Source organism: Brachyistius frenatus, unplaced genomic scaffold (assembly GCF_029030835.1).
Source record: "Brachyistius frenatus isolate BFR_SWC_R1_liver_20210118 unplaced genomic scaffold, ASM2903083v1 Contig_6, whole genome shotgun sequence".
In the NCBI taxonomy this organism is placed as follows: Eukaryota; Metazoa; Chordata; class Actinopteri; family Embiotocidae; genus Brachyistius; species Brachyistius frenatus.
This window is the reverse complement of record NW_027210605.1, coordinates 9,305,001-9,325,678: the sequence shown is the minus strand read 5'-3', so window position 1 is coordinate 9,325,678 and position 20,678 is coordinate 9,305,001. Positions and strand designations below refer to the sequence as shown.

The window sequence follows — 20,678 nt, the reverse complement described above, 5'->3', positions numbered from 1 at the left end:
AAAGGTGAAGGGAGATATAATGAGCTGAAGTTTTTAGATTTTGTTGTCAGCTACCTCATTAAATCAGTGTGTTTCTCAGCCGATTACCAATAAAAAAAAAAAGGACTATGGCTTTAATTAAAATGTAAACAAAAATGTAACTGGCAAATTTTATTCATAATATAGGTATTCAATAAATCAGTCTTAGGAATAATTTGTTACTATTATTGCAATTTTTACCATCGCTATAATGTAATAAATTACTTTTTAAAACAAAATAATAAAGTTACAATAAATAAAATTGAAATGGATTTGTTAAACATTACTTTTGTCTTGTAAATTACTAGTAATAAACAACTGAAGACTAGCAGGCAAATACAGCCTATTCCCCAGGAAGGTGAAGAATTGGCCACCGGAGGCGCACGGAGAGCAAACAGCCTGAAACCGCCACACCACACTGATGGTAAGGTTCAGAGTGATGGGACAGAAACCCAGCACCAGCCTCTGTGAGCACCTTGAGGGGGGCACGCTGCCCTCTAGTGATCATTTTTCCTGCTTTGGCGTGATACTCAAACAACTTAGGGGAAGAGTAGTTAGCCAAGCACCAACTAACACCTTTGCCGCACCCCAAAGAAAGTGGACCAGACCCTCAGCAATCCAGAGGGGAAGGCAGACAGGCAGGCAACACTCAAATAATATACTGTAAGTGTGTATTAATTAGAGAATTGAGTTACTATCCCAAGTAACTTTTTAGGCATTAAATGGTAATTCAACACGATTTAGATGCATGGTATAGGCTGGACCTCACCAATTAAATATACTAATTTAGTTTTTTTTTACATATTCTCCATACTGGCACATGGGCTACTTAATATCACATGATGCTTCTTGTGCTTCGGAAACAAAAGTGGACAATAATTACTGACAGACACCAGATTCATGAAATATTACTTTGCCTTATTAACAAATTGAAAAGGAAACGTTCAAAAGAGTGCCAACAGAGTCTGCTGTGCTGTTGAAAGAAAGATGGCTACTTGTCTTTGAGAAGCAGAACGTGACATAAAGTGATAAAGTGAAGAAAGAAAGGAGTGCTCGATGTCAATCAGCAGTCACGTGGTAGTCTCCACATGTCCTGGTATGCAGGTTGATTTTTCTTTGGCTTTGAGCATTAAACATGCTTTTTAGCCTCAGACAGAAATAGACACAGAGAGACAGAGAAAATCAAACACAAAGAAATGCTAAGTAGTTTCACTTTGATTAGAAGTGTGGTAACCAAAGGAGGTGTTTAGATTTTCAGAGAAAATGACTCAGAAAAATGGCCATATAGAAATCTTGTAGCAGAACATAGTTCATGACTATTTTTATTCGACAGCATATGTTAGGGTGTAGCTCATGCTGTAGATTTTCATCTTAATTAATTTGGATTGTGTGAGCGAATATAAATGACATTGTAACAAATTAACACAAGAAGCATATGCATATTAAATCACAAACAGCTCAATCACACATTGTCACTTCAGCTGGGTGCAGCCTCTCCATCCTAATTGGAGTTCTTAGGATTCCAGCCACTCATCTCCTCCTCTTCCCTGACAAAGGTTGTGTGAAATTATCAGCCATGACAGGGGCGAAACAAGATGAGAAAAGTGAGGGAGAGAGAGTACGTGTGGGGGAGAGGGTGCCAATAATGTTGTGTACCCATCGTCTCTCTTTAACGTGACGATAGTGATTCATTTGTTAACAGAAGCCCCACGAGCAGTTCACAAACATCAATCCTCAAGCATGCTTACAGCTGCTTACTTGGGTGACTGATGCTCCAGAAAATGTATTTTTGAGGACAGAGGGGTCATCTGGGAGTGAGAGGACTTGAAGGAAGATTTCGTCAAAGGTTGTGTGGGGGTTAAGTAGCAAGAAGAAAATAAATTAACCGTTAGAACGTTTCCCAACACTATACTCTGTTCAGCTTATCTGTCATTGCGTGGAGGATATTTGAGTGGCAATTGACTGTGATGCAGGAAACATAACCTTGTTTTTTCACCTCTATTACACACAGTCAATATTTTCATTTCATCTGAGGCCCTTTGCCGGAGGAGCTCCGAGACAGCATTGCGTGTCTTTACAAACCATTTGCACTGGTGCAAAATGAAGCATGAAGTGTACTCCTACACTCAAAGTCTGCCAGGTATCAGCACCAGCAAGGTTTTTCTCTGTTGTCGTTTCACAAATTTCAGGATCTTTTTTAACTTTGTTACCCAGGATCACCTCATCCAATAGTTTAAAAGGTGGATTTAACATATCTTGACTCGTATTGTTGCTTAATTTATTAAGTTTAAAAAAGACTACAGCACACAAGATTATTTCTAAGCTAAATTCTCCTCAGTTGTTCTTTCGATTTAGTAAGCAATTAATCATTCAGCCTAAAATGTCAGATAATAGTTTTACAAATGTCCATAACAACTAAGGTTATACTTTCAAATTAATTATTCTGTCAGACTAAAAGTCCACAAATACAAAATCATTCCATCTACAGTGAAAAATAATCAATAGTTGTTGACAATTATCATGCTGTGAGGTCATCTGCTGGTCTGTTTGTGGAGTCGAAAGGATATCTATCTAATATGTAGGCGTCCTCAAAACTATTGTGTCATGATGTCACTGTGAAAACTGCACTGCAAGAATTACTCACAATATATGGTGGTAAATGGTGACGATACTGTGATTTTATTCAGGTAGAGGTAAAGAGCTAGAATGAAAGCTTACTGCAGTGGGTCAAAAATTTGCACATCAATTTTTACCAAAGTGAATCAGTTTACTTCACCACCTTCACTAATTGCGGAACTTCCATTCAAAATTGTATATTTTGTTGAAAATGTCTCCCTGTGGTGTGGCTGTTAGTTGGACCTGGGAGGCTGAATCAACCAACAATTTTGTCAGTGATGAGTCTCTCTTTCTCTAACCCTACCTGCCTTCATGTGAGCTCATTAAAGCACTGTTTTGTGTACCTGAGCGTCCACGAGGAGGTGCCTCATCAGGGTCATGGACTTCTGCATTGTCTCCTTCTCAGGAGGAGGAAATGCGGGCTCCTCCTTCTCCAAGGTCTTGGGTCCAGTCACAATTAAGCTTGCAATCTGGTCATTCAGGCTGTTCAGAGACTGCACAGCTAGAGGGAGACACACAAATACAATTTTAAAAAAAAAATCATCACAAATAGGCTGTCAACATGGAGAGTGATTTTTTTTTTTTTTTTTTTTTTTTCAGTTTGCCATTTGATTTAGTGACTAAAAACATCATTAGTCTGGTGAGTATAACATAAACTGAGTGCAGGCAGGGTAAGTGGAAGATAACATCACACACATATATTCCTTCTTTCTTTGCGAATGTCTCGCCAACTTCTTACTGGGCAGGAACAGGAGAGATAACAGAGTGGGAGAACACACTTCCCTACTGTCACACTGTCACCGACTTTCTCTGTCAACGCCCTCCCTGGTCCACAATGTTCCATGTCAGCCTGAGATCCATCCTGTTTTTGTTTCTCTGTTCTTGCCCCTGTGCGTCCCTGGCAAACATCTTCTTTCACGTTTCCTCTCCAGCTCAGCTCCCACATTAAAAACTAGCCACCCCTACTGTATTTCCTTCTTCTCACAAACACACACACACACACACACACACACACACACACACACACACACACACACACACACACACACACACACACACACACACACACACACACACACACACACACACACACACACACACACACACTTCCTCAACACTCTTCCCATCTACCAGTAACTGGCCCTTGGTCTTTAAAAAGGTCACCACAAATATTTCCAAAGCCACCCACATGTTGGATAAATGAAAGAGTTGGAGGAAAAGCTATTTCCATATTTTTAAGTATCTATTGTATTTTTCATGAGCTGCCTCCCTAACCCCTAATGCCTCATTATCCATCTGAAAATTTGTTAAAACCTTACAGCGTTATCTGTTGCAAAGGGAGACCGTGGTGCAGTGATCGAGGATTTAACCTTCTGGCCAGAGATCACCTCACACAAACTGTGAGCCATTCAATCTGCTGTGTTTGGCTGGAATAAGGCACTGGCACATTTCTGCCAAATAAAGAACTCCAACCTGCTAAATCCATGAGTAGGATGATTTTAGGCCAAGCATGTGTATGGGGCCTTTTCAGGATGCAAATATAAAGCCCCTTTCAGACACAAAAGCCCACGCAGAAAAAAAAGAGAGAGCATAGATTAATGTGTTACATAACCAAGAAAAAAAAATCTTTCACCACAGCTGACATTTTCAAGCAAACAAGCTTTGAGTAGAAAATTTGACAAGTCGGCACTGAAGGGGGCAGAGATAAGGAGGGAACGAGGGGGGGATGAGGAAGAAGACTGTGTCCCCTCGAGGTGAGAGCCAAGCAGACATCAGAATAATGAATACGCGAGTAGGGTTCACACATGCTCTGGCCAGTTCAGCTCTCTAAACACTGTTTTAACACATAAATAGATGGCATGCTGGTGAGTGACAGTCTGTTCTTTACCCATTTCATCTTATATTAAATTTTGGTTCATTTAAAAGGCAGAAGGCCACATTTATTTCAGCATATCTTTACTGGAGTCTGAACCACATTGACAAATATGTTCCAAGCTGGTTTGGGTTTCAGTTGAGCTTTTCGAAGATGTGATTTCAGTTGCTTACTCGTATTGCCCTCTACTGGGCAAATAATGGACTTGCAAGCACTTCTGATTCAAAATGGAATATTGATCGTTGCCCATTTCATATCCTGAAAACACACTGAACTAATATTTGTCTTTGTTGCACAGCTTTTAGATGTTTCGGGAAATAATTTGAAAACACAAAGAACGCAGAAGCAATGTCAGCAGATATTTTTGGCTCTGGTATAAATATGTAGGGAGGACAGATAAGATCAGTGGAGCACTACAGCGTGCTTTATTAGTTCAAGAGCTCTTTGAGCTGTTTTCACTCTAAATAACCAAAATCCATGTTGGACACGACGTGGTAAATACACTGTTTTTCAGTAAGTTTGGATTAGATGCCTGCACAAATACAAGTACATCTGTAAAATAAATTTAAGTAAAAAAAAGAAAAAAAAAAAGGTTTGACATCAAAATATTTAGGTGGTCAAAGTTAAAGGTGTGTCGTACTGGACTGCATTGTATTGAGGGGTGTTTTTGTCTTGTTGTGTTTTTTTGTGCTTTACATTTACATCCATTACAGGGCAGAATATTGAAAACACATTTGGATATAGATGAGTCCAGTAGAGCTGCAGTGGATCGTCAAAAAATGTATCACCAAGTATGCAGCACCTTGAGCTTTGGGAAACACCGGTCAACGTTTTTCACTATTTTCTGACATTTCAATGACCAAACATCAAATAATCAACAAATTATTCAGAAATGAAGATAATTGTCAGTTGCCGCCCCAGAGAAAAGCACAATACTGTACTACCAATTATGACCTCATTGAGAATAAATGACTGAACAGTTTAGAAAAAAAAAAAAAAAGTAACATTAGGTTTATAGTTCATCTGTTAAGGGATTACAGTTGGATCACTGTGCAGTTGTTCCTAATAAAGTGGCTACTAATTCTATATGACAAACAGAAGTATAACCTACAGCAGGGGTGTCAAACTCATTTTAGTTAAGGGGCCACATACTGCCCACTTTGATCTCAAGTGGGCCAGACCAGTAAAATCATAGTATAATAACGCATGCATAACGACAATATTTCTCTTTGTTTAAATCATTGGTGAAGGTTTTTGGATGATAAACCCTATTTTAAGGTCTTTCTACAATAAACTAGAAACATAAAGACCAAAAACTCAGACATCAGCCCATTTACGCTGTTTTTGAAGCAATTACTGGATCGATTAAAAAAAAAAATAACAAAACGTTTGTACTCATAAACCTCCATTTTCTCATAGAAATGCAATTTATGTCTTTCTGTAATTTTCACACTTAGCAAAGTCATCCGGCGGGCCGAGCTGGACCCCTTGGCGGGCCGGATCCGGCCCGCGGGCTGTATGTTTGACACCCCTGACCTACAGTGTCAAACATCAAATAAAGTATCTATTAATTTACTGCATTGGAAATCAAAATGCTTCACAGTGTGAGGATGGCACTTAATAAACAAACACATCAGACAAATTTTCAGTGTGAACATCACTGATGACATTAAAATTCATAGCCATTGATCATGAGACCTACACCACTCACTGTAATCAATGGAGGTATTTTGTTTCAGTATGGTAGGTCCCATATGTACAGTAGCCTTTACCCTGAATATTGAACATCAAACGCTGACTGTCCGCTCGTCAATACTGCGATCATTAAGCCTGTGAAGCAACAAGGTGCAACAAAGCGGTTTTGATTTGTCATTTCACTCACTAACTATTAAACAGTTTAATGAAGCACTCCATCAATGCCCTTCTTAGAAGGTGTCATCAACTAAATCAATTCAGGAGACACAATCTATCAAGGACATGTCTTTCATCCTACACACCATACCTTCCTCCACCATAAACCAAACAGCTACAATTATTGACTCTGTATCTTATCATGTTATAGATCATCTAATTCAATACAAATAGAGACCTGAGCATTCGAAAACATTATAGGTACAACTGATACTGGCCACATAAAACATTTACAATCTAAACTTGGCTATCTTTAACCACATGTTCTGTGATTTTCTGCAAAGTAACCCCATATTTCACTGTGACATTGCTACTTCGGATATGAATGCAAAACACACCAAACTACAGGGACTGTCATTCTGTGTCTCCATCTGAAACCTGAAATAGATTTCACCTGCAGCTTCCCTTCAGCAAATAGGAAAGCTGATGAAAGTGAGGCAGAGGCATGCAGGTGGGAAGGAAAAGGCAAGATAAAATTGCAGTAGTTACATTACAATAGATCCAAAGAAAATTAAATTGTCATTCCAGCTCAGCTCTTGCACTTTTTCTGTGTCTCGCTAACCCATAAATATCTCAAAGTGCCTTACATGTCCTCCTATAGAGCAGCAACAGCACAACAAACACAGAGGAGAGGCCACAGTGGCATCCCGTCAAGCCTTTATCTGTTCAGGTGAGCGACGTATGGGTGCCAGGGGAAATAAGATCACTACCAATGAAAAGTGTCTGAAAGGATGTATGCAGCCAACCTAATAGGATGAGGTACAGTAGTCAGGCTAAAGTCGAGATAAAAGGGGCTTATTTCATGGGAATTGTTCACAGCGCACATGAAATCTTGGAGGAATAGGGAGAGTGATGAGCCAAAATCAATTTCTGGGGTAGTTCTGATGCCAGACTTACATTTGCTGCTGAGCACTGCACTCCACCACACACAGTGTTGTATACTCACCCAAGTTCCTAAGAAACTTTAAATGGTACATAACGTGTAAACAGTAAGTGAAGCAGTGAAATTATTATTCTATTAGTAGAGAGGCTTGTTTGAAGTGGGGTTGTATGAGATACTTTAACTATGTAGATGGGGGTCGGCACATCTCCAGGTTGGAGAAGCAGGCAGCTGTACTGTCTCTGGAGATAAACAATATGCTGTGAACAGGGTCAGCAACAAAATGGATTTCAACCACCTAAAAAACGACCACATCAGTTTCAGTGTCCACTTTATTTTGAGTATTTTCACTGCTTTACCTCCTTCTCCAACAGCCCTTTCCAACAGGGAACTGCACATTAAATCGCCACCAGACTCCCTTAACAAAAACAGTCATTTTACATCATATAGCATGGGAGTTGCTGGCCTGATGCCGCTTATATTGGTTAGGTTGATTTTGTTCTTCTGTGACTTTGGTGTGAGTTTGGATGTAAACTAATGTGTTAAAACACAAAAGTCACAAGATTTTTTTTTAGGTACCTAAAATAGTTTTTTTTTTAATGACCCCATCTAAAGCAGTGCATCTCTTGTACCGATACAGATACCTGCTTCTCCGATCTGTGGACGTGTCGACCCCCATCTACTGCAGCTAATACACTTATGAATATGTACCTCACACTGTACAAACCCACTTTAAACAATCTGAACTCTCCTTTTAACTATAGTGCATTTTAAAAGACGGGGAAACGTTGCTCGATGTATGAGATATATCAGGGCGTATTTTCACATCAAGAGTAAATAATATCATATAGTTCTGATTTTAATATATTCTCTTGAGGAGGATTTCTGACACAACCCAAATAAGTAACAATTTATGAATAACTACTTTAATGACAGAGCTGCTCTTAATTCTGCAGGTTTTACTTGTGCTGATACATTTTGTGTTCTCCGACAATCTAGTTAGGAGCAGAGGCCTTTTACAAGTAATAAGTCGCAAATTTATTTTGGGTATCGTGGCTCATTTATTTAAGAACTTGCTGATTGTTTTCTACCATAAATCCATTAAAAATAATAATAATAACAAAAGGTGAATACTCATAATAGGCCTGTTGCTTGTTTTCCATGGGAGTTTGCATCAAGGCATTCAGTTGCCATACAATGGAGGACTATTGTGCATCCAGCCGGGGAATACTTGATGTCGCTGAAACGGATTCCTTTTTGTGCTCAACTGGAAGCTTGCTGTTCACTGTGTTGACAATTAGGTGCAACTTCAAATGATACACTTCTAGCAAATGATACAGATGGTCTATTAAGATAGAGATAATTAAACTAATGAAATTCTATATTCAAGTATGTGCGAAGTCATAAACAGCATCATTAACATCAGAATAATAGTTATGGTGGGCTCTGAGAAGCTGTTGCTAGGTAATGAAGAAGTAAACACATGAGTGGGTTAATTGATTTAAACAATTAAAATGTGAACACTTTCATAAAGAAAATGTTATTTCAATGTCACATTTGACCGGAAAAGAGTTACAAAATCAAGTCATTTTGAGGAGAGGCTGAACTCCGTTCCTGATCTGAATCCGCAGCTGTGACTAAGTGACCAAAGAAATTGCAACAAAAAACATTGGAGAGAGTCAGATGGGGAGAGTTACAGTAGACCAGATGGGAGGCACTTTGCAGTTGAGTGCTTTATAATAACCAGAAAATGTCACAGCACAGATTTCACCTAACTTAAAGCCCCAGACATTTCCACAGAACACGATCCAGCCTGGCAGTAGTGCTGTACAACACACACACACACACACACACACACACACACACACACACACACACACACACACACACACACACACACACACACACACACACACACACACACACACACACACACACACACACACACACACACACACACACACACACACACACACACACACACACACACACACACACACACACACACAAGCACTGCCCCCTAATGGCAACAATAAAACACCACAGTCAGCCCAAACAGACAAGTGCTGTTTCCAGCACTCACTCACATAATTCAATCACACTGTGAAATTAATGCAAATCAAATAAATCATTGAGAAATATTCCCGGGCTTAACCTCGTACAACATGGATAGGAACATTAATGTCGACTTCGAATCTGTCTGATGGGATCGAAATAACATGAATGTAATGTTCACATGCTTTGTAACGAAAAGGAAAAAGGAGTCAATCTTGGCACGTTAAAAAAAAAAAATGTCTTCCAAGGTGATACATGAATCTTAAAGGAATAAAATGTACAAAATATATTTTTAACAGGCCAGTCACATTTAGTAAAATAAAAGTGTCTAACATTATGATCTGTTTTTTTTGTTCAGGCTTTTTTCTGAAGGGCAGAGGATGTCAAATGATGAACATATTGTCCAACCCTGTGAGTCAATTTTATGATTTCAACCATGAGATTAAGTGATTGTAAAAAGTACTGCAGCCTCAATATCAGGAAAATATGATTTGCTGGTTTGTGAGGATTTAATGCTTGTCTGTAACATCTTTGGGTTTGCTGAACTAACTGACTAATCTGTCATCAATAAAATGTACAGTCCTTCTCTGTGCACAACATGGCACAGGAGACATCTTCACATTTCTGAATAAATTACACGTGAACATGTTCCGACACATTATGCAAATGCACATCATGCCGTCCCACCTAGAGTACCCACACAATATTTCCATGTTGATGATGAAGAGACAGAGATGCGGCGCAAACAGCGAGGAGCACACGTTGCTCGTTCGGTGGAGCCGAACCCCGGGGGTTCTGTAGCTGTGAAGCACAGAGCAGCGAGCAGAACTCTCATCTCTGCAGAGCTCATTAAACTCCACTAATCGGGTCTGTTACTGCTGTAATGGGCGGAATAAAAGGGAGAGAAGCAGAAATGGGATGTGGTTTCCTGGAGGTGGTTGGCTGTGCACTTAAAATGGTTTGTGTGTGTCCATGTGGGTGTATTTGTGTGTGTTTGTGTGTGTTTGCCCATGATTGAAGAAAAAAACAACAACCTGGCACTGGCTCATCATATCTGCCTATTTCTCCCTCCAGCATAGAACGCATCCCCCTCACCCCCTCCCCCCCCCTCAGTTTCTGCTGAGCTTTACATGAGCTTCTTCTTCTTCTTCTTCTTCTTCTTCTTCTTCTTCTTCTTCTTCTTCTTCTTCTTCTTCTTCTCCTCTGTCCTCATTCTTGTGTTTTCCTGCTCCAGTTCTAACAACATCCTCATCTGTGGAACGGATCAGTTTTGAGCTCATGCACCATTTCAGCATGAAAGATAGAATAATAAAAACAGGAAGTGATTATCTAGACACAAAGGCACAACAGCTGCGGCATAACTGAACAAATGTTGTTTGTGTATCAGCTTCATCTTCAAATAATGAAGCCTCATAAACACTCTCAGCTCATAAACAGACTTGGACTCTGTAAAGTAAAAAGCAAAAAGCCTCATGTCTGTTGCTTTGTAGTCTCGGATTGTTTTTGATTTCGGCCAACAGAAAGCTCAGCAAAAACAGGAAGGATTCAATACACGCTCCCCAGTGCCAAGTCATGAGCCTAGATGAGATTAAACTGTTATGTCAACTCAAAACTGTCTGTCTTTTTTGCCTTGAGAACATTTGCGGAGTCTTTTCATAGACACTGGGTGGTCTGAGAGCGTGTTGCTATTCGCAACGCATCTCTGAACGACAAAAACTCTCAGTAAATACTGTCAAAAGTTTGGATCTAGGACAAGTATCAAGAGGCTGATGAAGCTCTGCCTGCGCTCGGTGTAAAAACAGACGTTCATTTGTTTGCAGACTCTGCCCGACTGTGACGATTAAAAATGTGAATCCCAAGATGAAGACCTCCAACATAAATCAAGTTGAACTTCTGAGCAACCCTCGAACATCTCCGCATCCACAAGATCGTATTTTTGAATGCGGCACTCCTATTTTCTCTGCAACGCTGAGTGAATGTTAAAGACAAAAAGGCTGTCACTGTGAAATGAGCTAAAATATTTCATTTCATTTAACAGGACGATGCACTTTCTCTGAACTCACGGATGAACAGTTCATTGCTAACGAATGCATCAGCAAAAAATGTGTAGCAAATGAAAGGAAGGAAATTTAAGTCTGACGAGAGAAGCTGGCCTTTACTTAATAGAGATAAATGAAAATCAAGTACTCCCTCCTCATCCTTTACCCTTCTGGATGTTTTACATTTTAAATACTCATAGAAGTTTATGTCGTGGCAAAGGTGTTGGCCGTTGAAAATAAAGCTGCGCGTGGCAGTCTGTAATGTGAGTAAGAATAACACTTGACAAGACCGTTTCCTTTCACTGTCATCCCCTGCTGATTTGGCTGTGGGGCCTGAAAGCTTCTGCCAAAACATCAACAAGAGGGATTACATGTATAATGACAGCCCTCTGTCCAGGGTGAAGTGTTGAAGTTAAAGCTGAATGCTGTGTTTCATCGGGGAACTTTCTTTTAAAATGGAAATGATCTAATTAAATGAGATTTAAGTCAAATCCAAAGCTCTAACAACTCAAGGGAGTGCTTATTAAACAGTGGTGGTGTATTGCTATTTCCTTGTAGTAGTTAGACATTGTTTTGCGAAGAATAAACGCTTAGGTAATGAGCAGCTGTAAAGGGTTGGTTCGCCCACATGACAAAAAAGCATATTTTCTTACTTTCCTTTTAGTGGTATCGATGCAATTTAGGTTTTACATGCAGAGGTTTGAGGAATTGTTCTCCAAAGTCTGCCCTCCCTTCAATAAAATGGAAGTGAAGGCAAATATATGAGCTTATAAAGACATCTATTTTATAAACTATAAAAGATCCAGTGTGTAGGACTTGGGGTGTTTATTGGCAGAAATTGATCATATGCATATTTTATGCTTTTATTAGTGTTTAATCACCTGCAGCTACGAATTGTTGTGTATCTGTTCATTCAGAACAGATACACAACAATTAGCCCTCCATATCTACATAAGGAGTTATTCACGATGTGTCCCATGTCGCACCGCCATGTTTCTACAGTACCCCAGAAGGGACAAACCAAAACACTGGCTATATATTTTTTGCGAGTTTTGCAGCAACCATAGGTTCTCTTAACACATGGATTAGGAGGGTAAAACTAGGGACAATCAGCTGGTTGCAATCTGCATCCTCACCACTAGATGCTGCTAAATCCTCCAGTGCTTCTATAAATTTAGGCACAAGGTTTGATTGTTTAAAGTAAATCTTACTTGGAATGCTCGGAAGCAATTTAAAAGCAAACTTGAAGATGCTAATCTGCAGATTAACTAGTTTGCAGCTGATGGACATTCACTGTTTGGCTGCCATGGCAATATACCAATATGTGTGAGACAAATAAATCGGCTGATGATATTGCTCCTGTCTACATGTCAGCCTGGCTGCAGTGGCAACTTTTTCTTGAATAAAAAACAGTTCCGATGAAAAGTAAGCCCAGGAGGGTCAGAGCATTTCTCAGTGAGACATGCTGCTGTTAAATATTTCAAAATGTAATTTTTCAAAGCTGTGAGCACCACCAAAGAAAATCCATTCATCTCCATTACAGTGGGGTGGCAGCAGAAATCAAAGAGGGAAAAATCTCAACTCTACCTGTATGACTAGTTATAAAAATGTCTTTTTTTTAAAGTTGTTATTTCATACATATAATTTGGATGCGTTGACACCGTAAGGCAATTGGAAATTTAAGATTTTTAATTTTCAACTCATTTATTTTTAAGATTTTTCATTTTCTCATTTTTTATATAGTGTCAGAGAAGTTGTAGTTGAGTCACAACTCATGTAAGTGTTCAGACCCTGACGAATGTTTGGGGTCAGCTCCATCAGCTCTGCGTGGTTTCGTAGCACTCTGCCATTCTAACAACTCAGCTAGAGTGAGATTACTCCCTGAGGCAGCAGGGCCTCTAATAATTATAGTGGAAGGTGAGATGTTTAGCCTCGGCACATCCGAGGAATGAAACGTACTACTCTAACCTTAATTAGATGATATAGAATATCTTTATCATCTCTTTGTCTGAAAAAAATTGCAACTGGTGCGTCCTAAAAAATATTAAATTAGCACTTATTGGATGAAAGCATAATTTAATCAGTGACAGAACAGCAATACTGTATATCTGACAAAAGAAAATTTAAGGGTGATATTATTGAATAAGCCTCTTTATTTTTTCATGAGTCTTTTTGTAGCACAGAGACATTATGTTCACTGTTTTCTGATTCTGCCATAAAATATGCCATAAAAGCAATGCTTTTCTTGTGCTTACATCTACAGTATGGGCTGCTCGCACTTTTCTCTTTCACTGATGTAATCAGACTTAATTTAAGTGTGGAGATGAGAGGACTCTGCTCTACAAAAGCATTGTATGTTGTGCTATTTGAATGCATAGCACAGCAAACACTCATTAAAAGGACACTTTTAAGTATTTTGCTTTTAGGATTGTAAGTACTGCGAACAACAGCGCTGCTTGAGTGTTGAGTGTGTTAGAAACAAATATCAAAATTAAATGAAATGGATGAAATTTATGGTTTCATGTAGAATTAGGATACAGAATAGGTTTTTGAGGACAATCTGAGATTTCTTGTGTCATTTTTGCCCTTTTTGACCCTGGTTTGGATTTAATTTGAGTGCAAAAAAAGAAGGTATTACAAAGACAGGGCCCTTTGGTTGCAGTGTTGGTAACAAAGTGTAGGGTGGAGTCAGAGTGTGAGTTGAATGGGCAGAAGCTCAAAACAAACTACTCTGCAGTTAGGTTTTGTAAACTTCTTCAAATTCTTATATCTGAAAATGTTGCAAATATTTTATGCTTGAAAAGTACCTGAGAAGAAATGTATTGGGATGTGAAGTACAAGTCAAATAATAGAGACTGTTCTGACATTGGTTTATATTACCATTCATTTGAACTTTTTCGTATGGTTGTGTAGTCTCTACCGGTGCGCCATATCGTATTATTGACAATAATCTCTCTATAATTTCATAAATTTGTATTTTGGCAATGATGGCAATATTCAGATGTGTTGACGCAACATAAACCATGCCAGACTCCAGTTATGTGGAAGTAGCTTGGTTACAAAAGACCAGCTGTATAAAAAAAAACCCACAGTAATAATATGTTAGTTTTTACAAAATATTTGAAGGCAAACTGTTATATTTAAACTGACATACAATACTGTTTCACTTATTTTGCTGCATTTGTATGTATTTGGTATTAATGATTAAATATCTTTCATTATTTTGTCATATTGCCAAGAATAGCTTTATCACAGAAATACCTTGGAATATCGTTATATTGTTTTAAGGCCGTAGCGCCTCCCCAAGTGAAGAACAAAACTTCCCACCTCGTGTTCTCAAATTCACAGCAGCAAAAATTGCTTTACTTCAAACGTACAACACTTGTTCTATAATCCTGTATGTGTTTGGGATTAAACTCTAAGCTCTTATCACTCATAAATGATCTCTCGTCTCACAGAGGAAAACTCGGCCGAGATGGATTGTCTAGATGGGAGAGCACAGACGCCTGAAGTGAGGATTTAGACGCAGGAAAGTGAAGGATTACAGACTAGGATTGACGTGATTGGCAGAAGAATTACGCTGCTGCTGACGCATCATCCACCTGCCGCGGAAGATAAATGCAGCCAACAGACAAAAAAATAAATACAAAAAATAACACAGGAAAGGAAACACGTGTCATCTCAGTAGCAAAGAATATGAAAAGCGCTGTGAAACAATTGCAACTGCAAAAATAAAAATAATCAACTTTCATTGTTTGGTGAGGATTACAGTTGGCTTGCCAAGGAGCCAGAAGAGGAATTGTCTGTCCTCAAAATAAAGCTTCGCTCCGTGTGATAACTCGTATAGTTAGACTGGCACTGTCAAGTTTTCACCTGAATCCTATGATTCAATTGTAAGAAGAAACTCAGTCAGTGCACTTTGGCATAGTTTTTCCATATCATACAAGGATGTAGTCTGAAGGCACAGTCTACATGTATTTTATTCCCTTAATTATATCATGTCCGCCACCAAAGGAGGGTGATTTAGGAGAACAGAAAATATTTTTCCAGACACTTCAACATGTTATAACAGGAACAGCACAGGTATAATTAAAATCATTAATGTCTGCATTCCTTTTTATTAGTTACACCCTCAGTCTGACAAATCCAAATGTTTCCCATTAAAGACGAATAGCTATCTTTCTGCAGTTTGTAGGGATGTATCATAATTTAAGATGAATTAATCTGTATACCAGCATTTAGTGTTTATCCTGTGGATATTTTAAAAACTAAAACAAAATAGCTGAAATCAGTGGTGTATTGTTGACCATGTTGTATGGGTCACAGTCCATGCCTGAAGAGGAGAGGTACATCCAGCATTGCCAGTTCATCGCCGGCTGCTGAGCAACACCACAGGCTGATCGGATGATGGGAAAACCGCTGAGAACCGACTTCTAGTTTTGCACACAGTTACCCACTGATGTCAACAGAAATTGAGTCACTACACTGTAATGAGTTTCAGCGTGGACTGTTTCCTGCAGCAAACAGCACTCACTCAGCCTCTACAAGTAAATACAGACAATGCCACACATTTACTCTGAAGCCTAAATACCTCTGATGCTTTACCTGCTTTTGTGTTTATCAAAAGTTAAATCTATTATCTTTCAGAGAATACAATTTTTCACTCAGTTCCTTAGAACAGATATTATTATCTCAGCTAAGGTGGTTATGTGTTTCTGTCCCATTTGTTTGTCGGCAGGACTAAAAATCGTAAAATCCAGTAGACATAAAGTTCAATAAATGCCAAAATAGAAGCCATTCTGGACTCCCTATCACACTCCACACTCAGTGGTACCAGTAGTCTTCTGGGAATCTTCTTCAGTTTGCTGAAATTTATTACAGCGAGCAGTTATTATGGAGCCCTCGGGGACAGTGATTTCATACGGGAGAAACATGACCAGCACAATGTAACACCCCCACAACTGTAAATATATCCAGATATAAATAATGGTTGCGGCTATACATTAGCATATCATAGAAGAGTGGACTATTGGCTTTGGTGCAAGTGTTCTCTGTGAGAGTCCTACAGGATTCATAATAATGTTACTAAATACCATAATGTAATCCTTAACAACACAGCCTCCCTAATTCCATAAATTCTTTCAGAACAAAATAAGGACAGAGTGCCTTCTCACTATAAAGATCCACAGTCTAACTTTAGAACACAAATAACTAAAAGTGCTTCATCATACAATAAGAAATGGCAATCACTGTATTTTCTAAACTTGTGAGGAGTCTGCTTTCACACCTGTAGAAATTAATATACAAATGAAAGGATGCACAGGAACCCTCAAACTCCAGTTTCTCCACCGTCGCCTTCATCTCTGCAGTGTTGAACACAGAGATGAGGTTTCCACAAAGTAAGAACAGAGGACTGCACACAGCAGACACCCCCCCTAAAGCTTCTATTAAATTCATGCTGTTAACCTACTAAAGCCCAACAGATTACATCTAATTTTGAGTACAAGCAACCCACTGCTGCATTTTATGTACAGGCAGTGTTTCACTGAGGAGCACCTGTATGCAGGAACACAGGATTCAATCAGTGAAATTAAATCAGCTGCAGCAGGAGAACATCAAAGGCTCCACACACACACATCAGTGAACCCCACACAGAACAGCTGCTGGTGACAAATCATGAGAAAGTGTTGTATTTTCCATGTAAACGTACAGGTCTGCCGCCTCCACCAGGACCGACACAAACGGGCGCTCATTTGCTCCGCAAAATGTTGATCACTGAACTCCACACAACTGTTGCATTGTTCATTTAACCAACAATAACAAGAGTGAGCTGTCTTACCTTAAAGCAAGCGTTTGTTCTTTCCTCTCCTCTTTGTTGAAACATAATCGCATCACTATATTAAACTCCAGGCCACTCTGGAGGTCTGTAGTTACTCCCGTCATCTTTAGTTCCTTCTGTACGTCACACATCCTCACTTGCGGTAACGAAACATGCGGGTTCGTGTTGCTGATTGCGGTTTGTTTGTTTTTACGGTGATCGTATCATCAGTTGCAGAGACCGTTTCCTCTTACTCGTGTTTGGTTAGCGCAACTTCTGATATCCAAATATTGGTGGAGAGGGACCCGGATGTTAACGCATGTTTAATGTAGGCTAGGAATAGAGGCTATAGGCATACATAAAAAATAAAAAATAAAATAATAAATAACTACAACAACAAAAACTGCTTTCGCTGCATTCAAATTGTAGTTGTTGCTTGTCCACCACATAGTGTAATATAGGCTATAGTGAAATGACTCCTGTTATTTTTCTGTCTGTGACAAATGCTTTTATAGGGTTGTCTCCATTGTTGGTCCCACCGGGGGAAAAAAAAAGTAGCCTAAATCAAAAGGAGAAAAAAAAATAGAAACGTTTTGATTTCAGTTGCTCAAGTTTTAAGATGTTTGTGAGGACTTTACTGTGTTAAGTGCCTTGAGACAGCTTTTGTTGTAATTTGTTGTGACTAATCATTTCTGCCACCACTTCAATACAGTGGAAGTGAAGCAAATATCTGTGTCTTTGGTTTTAAAATTCAACAACATCTGTTTCCGCTGTCAGGCAATCTTTTCATTGGCTCCTTTAAAACAATTTATTACAAGCTGTAAAGTCCCAAATGTAAATCGCTCCAGACACAGCGAATATGGTGCATTGATTTGCTGTTATAAATGAGTATAAACACACAGTGTTGAGTGGAACAGCAGGCAGAACAAAGTAAATTGTTACAGAATGCATGAATTGTGACAGCTGGTTGAAGCTCCACAGCACAGATAGCATCTACTGTAATGTCCTTGAAGGGATGTTATGGCTTCACTATAGCACGGCAATTTCAACACTTTAACACTTCACAGGATCAAATGTGTTCTCTTTTATGGCCTTCATTGTCCTGCAGATAAAATCACTTGGCTACGGTAATTTGTCTTTACTTATTGGTCCTAAGTCTCCTGTAAGTGCTGACTCCTGAGAATATAAAAAAAAAAAAAACAGTTTTAAACACATGTAATCTGTATTCAGAATGGCCCTGAGGTGTGACAGGCTATGCTAACACAAAGTCTGTGGTTCAGTCGTGGAAGAGATGCCGACCCTAACTCTGTTTTCCATCAGGTTCCCGTGGCAGCGTGCTCATTCACCTGAAGGTTAATGGAAGCTGGAGATGTTCAATTCTAAGCACAGGAGCAGGCATAGGGGGTAGCATTGTAAATTTTTCAGAATGTGCCAGGTGTGCCATAGTTTGCCGCTTCAACTGAAATAGACTGCATTGACAGCATTTTTCCTCCACGAGGAGGTTGGAATGATAAGCTTAAAGGGTGGCTGTCCGCTATAACAACAATTCCCCGAACAACTTGACAGAAACTGTTTTGCTGCTTCTAAGGAAAGATTTGTAGAGTTTCAAGCACCTTCCGTCCAAACATACTGGTCTGTACTCCAAAAAATATATGTATGTGCACAAATCATAGGTCTTCTGTATGGATGGCTGGATGAACACAGTGGCAAGTTTTAATATTTCACATGTGATTCTGATGCCCTGCTGGGATTTAGCTACACAAATCCCAAAGTTTTAAACCTGTGTGAAGATAACTGGTGCAGACGGATGACCTGCAATCATCTGTGGTTGACTGTCAATAACAGGTCTGCACAAAAAGTATGCTCAAGCGTGGTACATCATTATTTCTCTGTCAGGTAAACCTCAGTTTTTCACGTCATAAAATTACTGTTCAAATGGATTTTTTTCAAACCAGAGAGCTTCTAAAGTAAAAAGGAGCTCCCAAGACAAATGCCTGCAGCAGTTATATCATAGTGGCAATAATATTATGTGAGTTATGCGGCAATAAGCCAAAATACTGCAGAGAATCCACCATATTCACACTAATTTGCTGTATGTTTGTGAGCACAAGGGAAGTTAAACGTTCTGAGATACGCACCATTATTTGTGCTCTTTGTAGATAGTGCACTGAAAATGTCAACGCAGATTTCACAGAGATGACATATTAATAAAGACACACAATACAGACTATAATATAGGTATTGATAAGTATTAAATGATATTCAGGAATAATCTAAACCTCTAGGAATATGTGTACATATTTGCATGCTGTAAACTTATCAGCACCATATGCAGCAAAATGCAGTCAGTCCCCGGCAGTCACTGCATATTATTTATCCCTTCAATTCTCCAAAATCTACCACAAAATATCTCAGAGTGCAAATTAAACACACAATTACTCCAACAAAAACCACAAACCGTGAAAGAATGAAGCACTGTGCCTCCAACGTTCTGCCCGGTCTGTATTTGACACTGATGAGGGGTCCTGATTGTGGTCTCTGTCAGTACCTAAATTATTTCCTGGTCGAGTGTTTTTAATTATAGTCTATTTGAAACTGAAAAATACGAAAAAACAGCCCAAATCCATGAGTCACCACGTGAAAAAAATATGTTACCTAGCTGAGTGCACACACTGACGAGGCCGGCAAACCTCTTGCAACGTGACTCCTTCTACATGATTAGCAACACCAGCAGCATGAAGCTAATCTCTTACTGCAGGAAAGCCCACCGGGTAAGGAGGTGTGAGGAGTTGGAGTGTGCTGGAACCATAACACAAGTGGAAGAAGGAGAGGAATTAATCACTTCAAAGAGAACCGAAATGTGTTTTACACCTGTAGTGGTCACGTATTAAAACTTCCAATCACATCCACCTCTCCTGAGCAGGGATTTACCGACAGTTTATTGAAGTATCAGGAGGATATTCAAGGGTAAAGTGGTTGTTGGTAAGAAAGGGAATGGGTCTCTAAACTTTGTTTACTAAACTAGAAATATATTATCTCTTCAAGTGTTTGTGTTGTTTCTGAAACTCATAAATAAAATATCTATTATTAATTATAAAACTCTTATCAGTGGCAATCAACTCTTCATAATTTTATAATGTCACATTCTGTCCTGATCAGTTTTTCACAGAAAAATATAACTTATGTAAACTTTGTATTCTGTAGTTTGTATTGTCATTCGCCTGTTCTTCTTTACACATGTTTAGAGAGACAACATGACAGTTACATATTCCATCACATTAAAGAAGAAAATTATAGAAAACAATTTACTTAATGGTATTATGTCAGCGTCAACTTCAACAAAAATCCATATCAACAAATAACGAAATGCACAGAAGAGGGAAGCGAATGTATCAAAATTAGAGTTGAACATTATTTTATGTGATGATTTATTTCCCAACTGACAGCGGGGTGATATCTGGAATTTGG

General features: G+C 39.0%; 1 protein-coding gene across 7 annotated transcripts in view; it reads right to left on the bottom strand.

Moving 5' to 3' along the window:
• Positions 1-20,678, bottom strand: part of kazna (kazrin, periplakin interacting protein a) — a 192,380-nt gene that overhangs the window by 167,777 nt on the left and 3,925 nt on the right. For all 7 annotated transcript variants that reach the window (XM_069689098.1, XM_069689101.1, XM_069689102.1 and 4 more), the window contains one exon: positions 2,979-3,136. In XM_069689098.1, the coding sequence (XP_069545199.1) occupies positions 2,979-3,136 (158 nt within the window). The remainder of the gene's footprint in view (positions 1-2,978; positions 3,137-20,678) is intronic.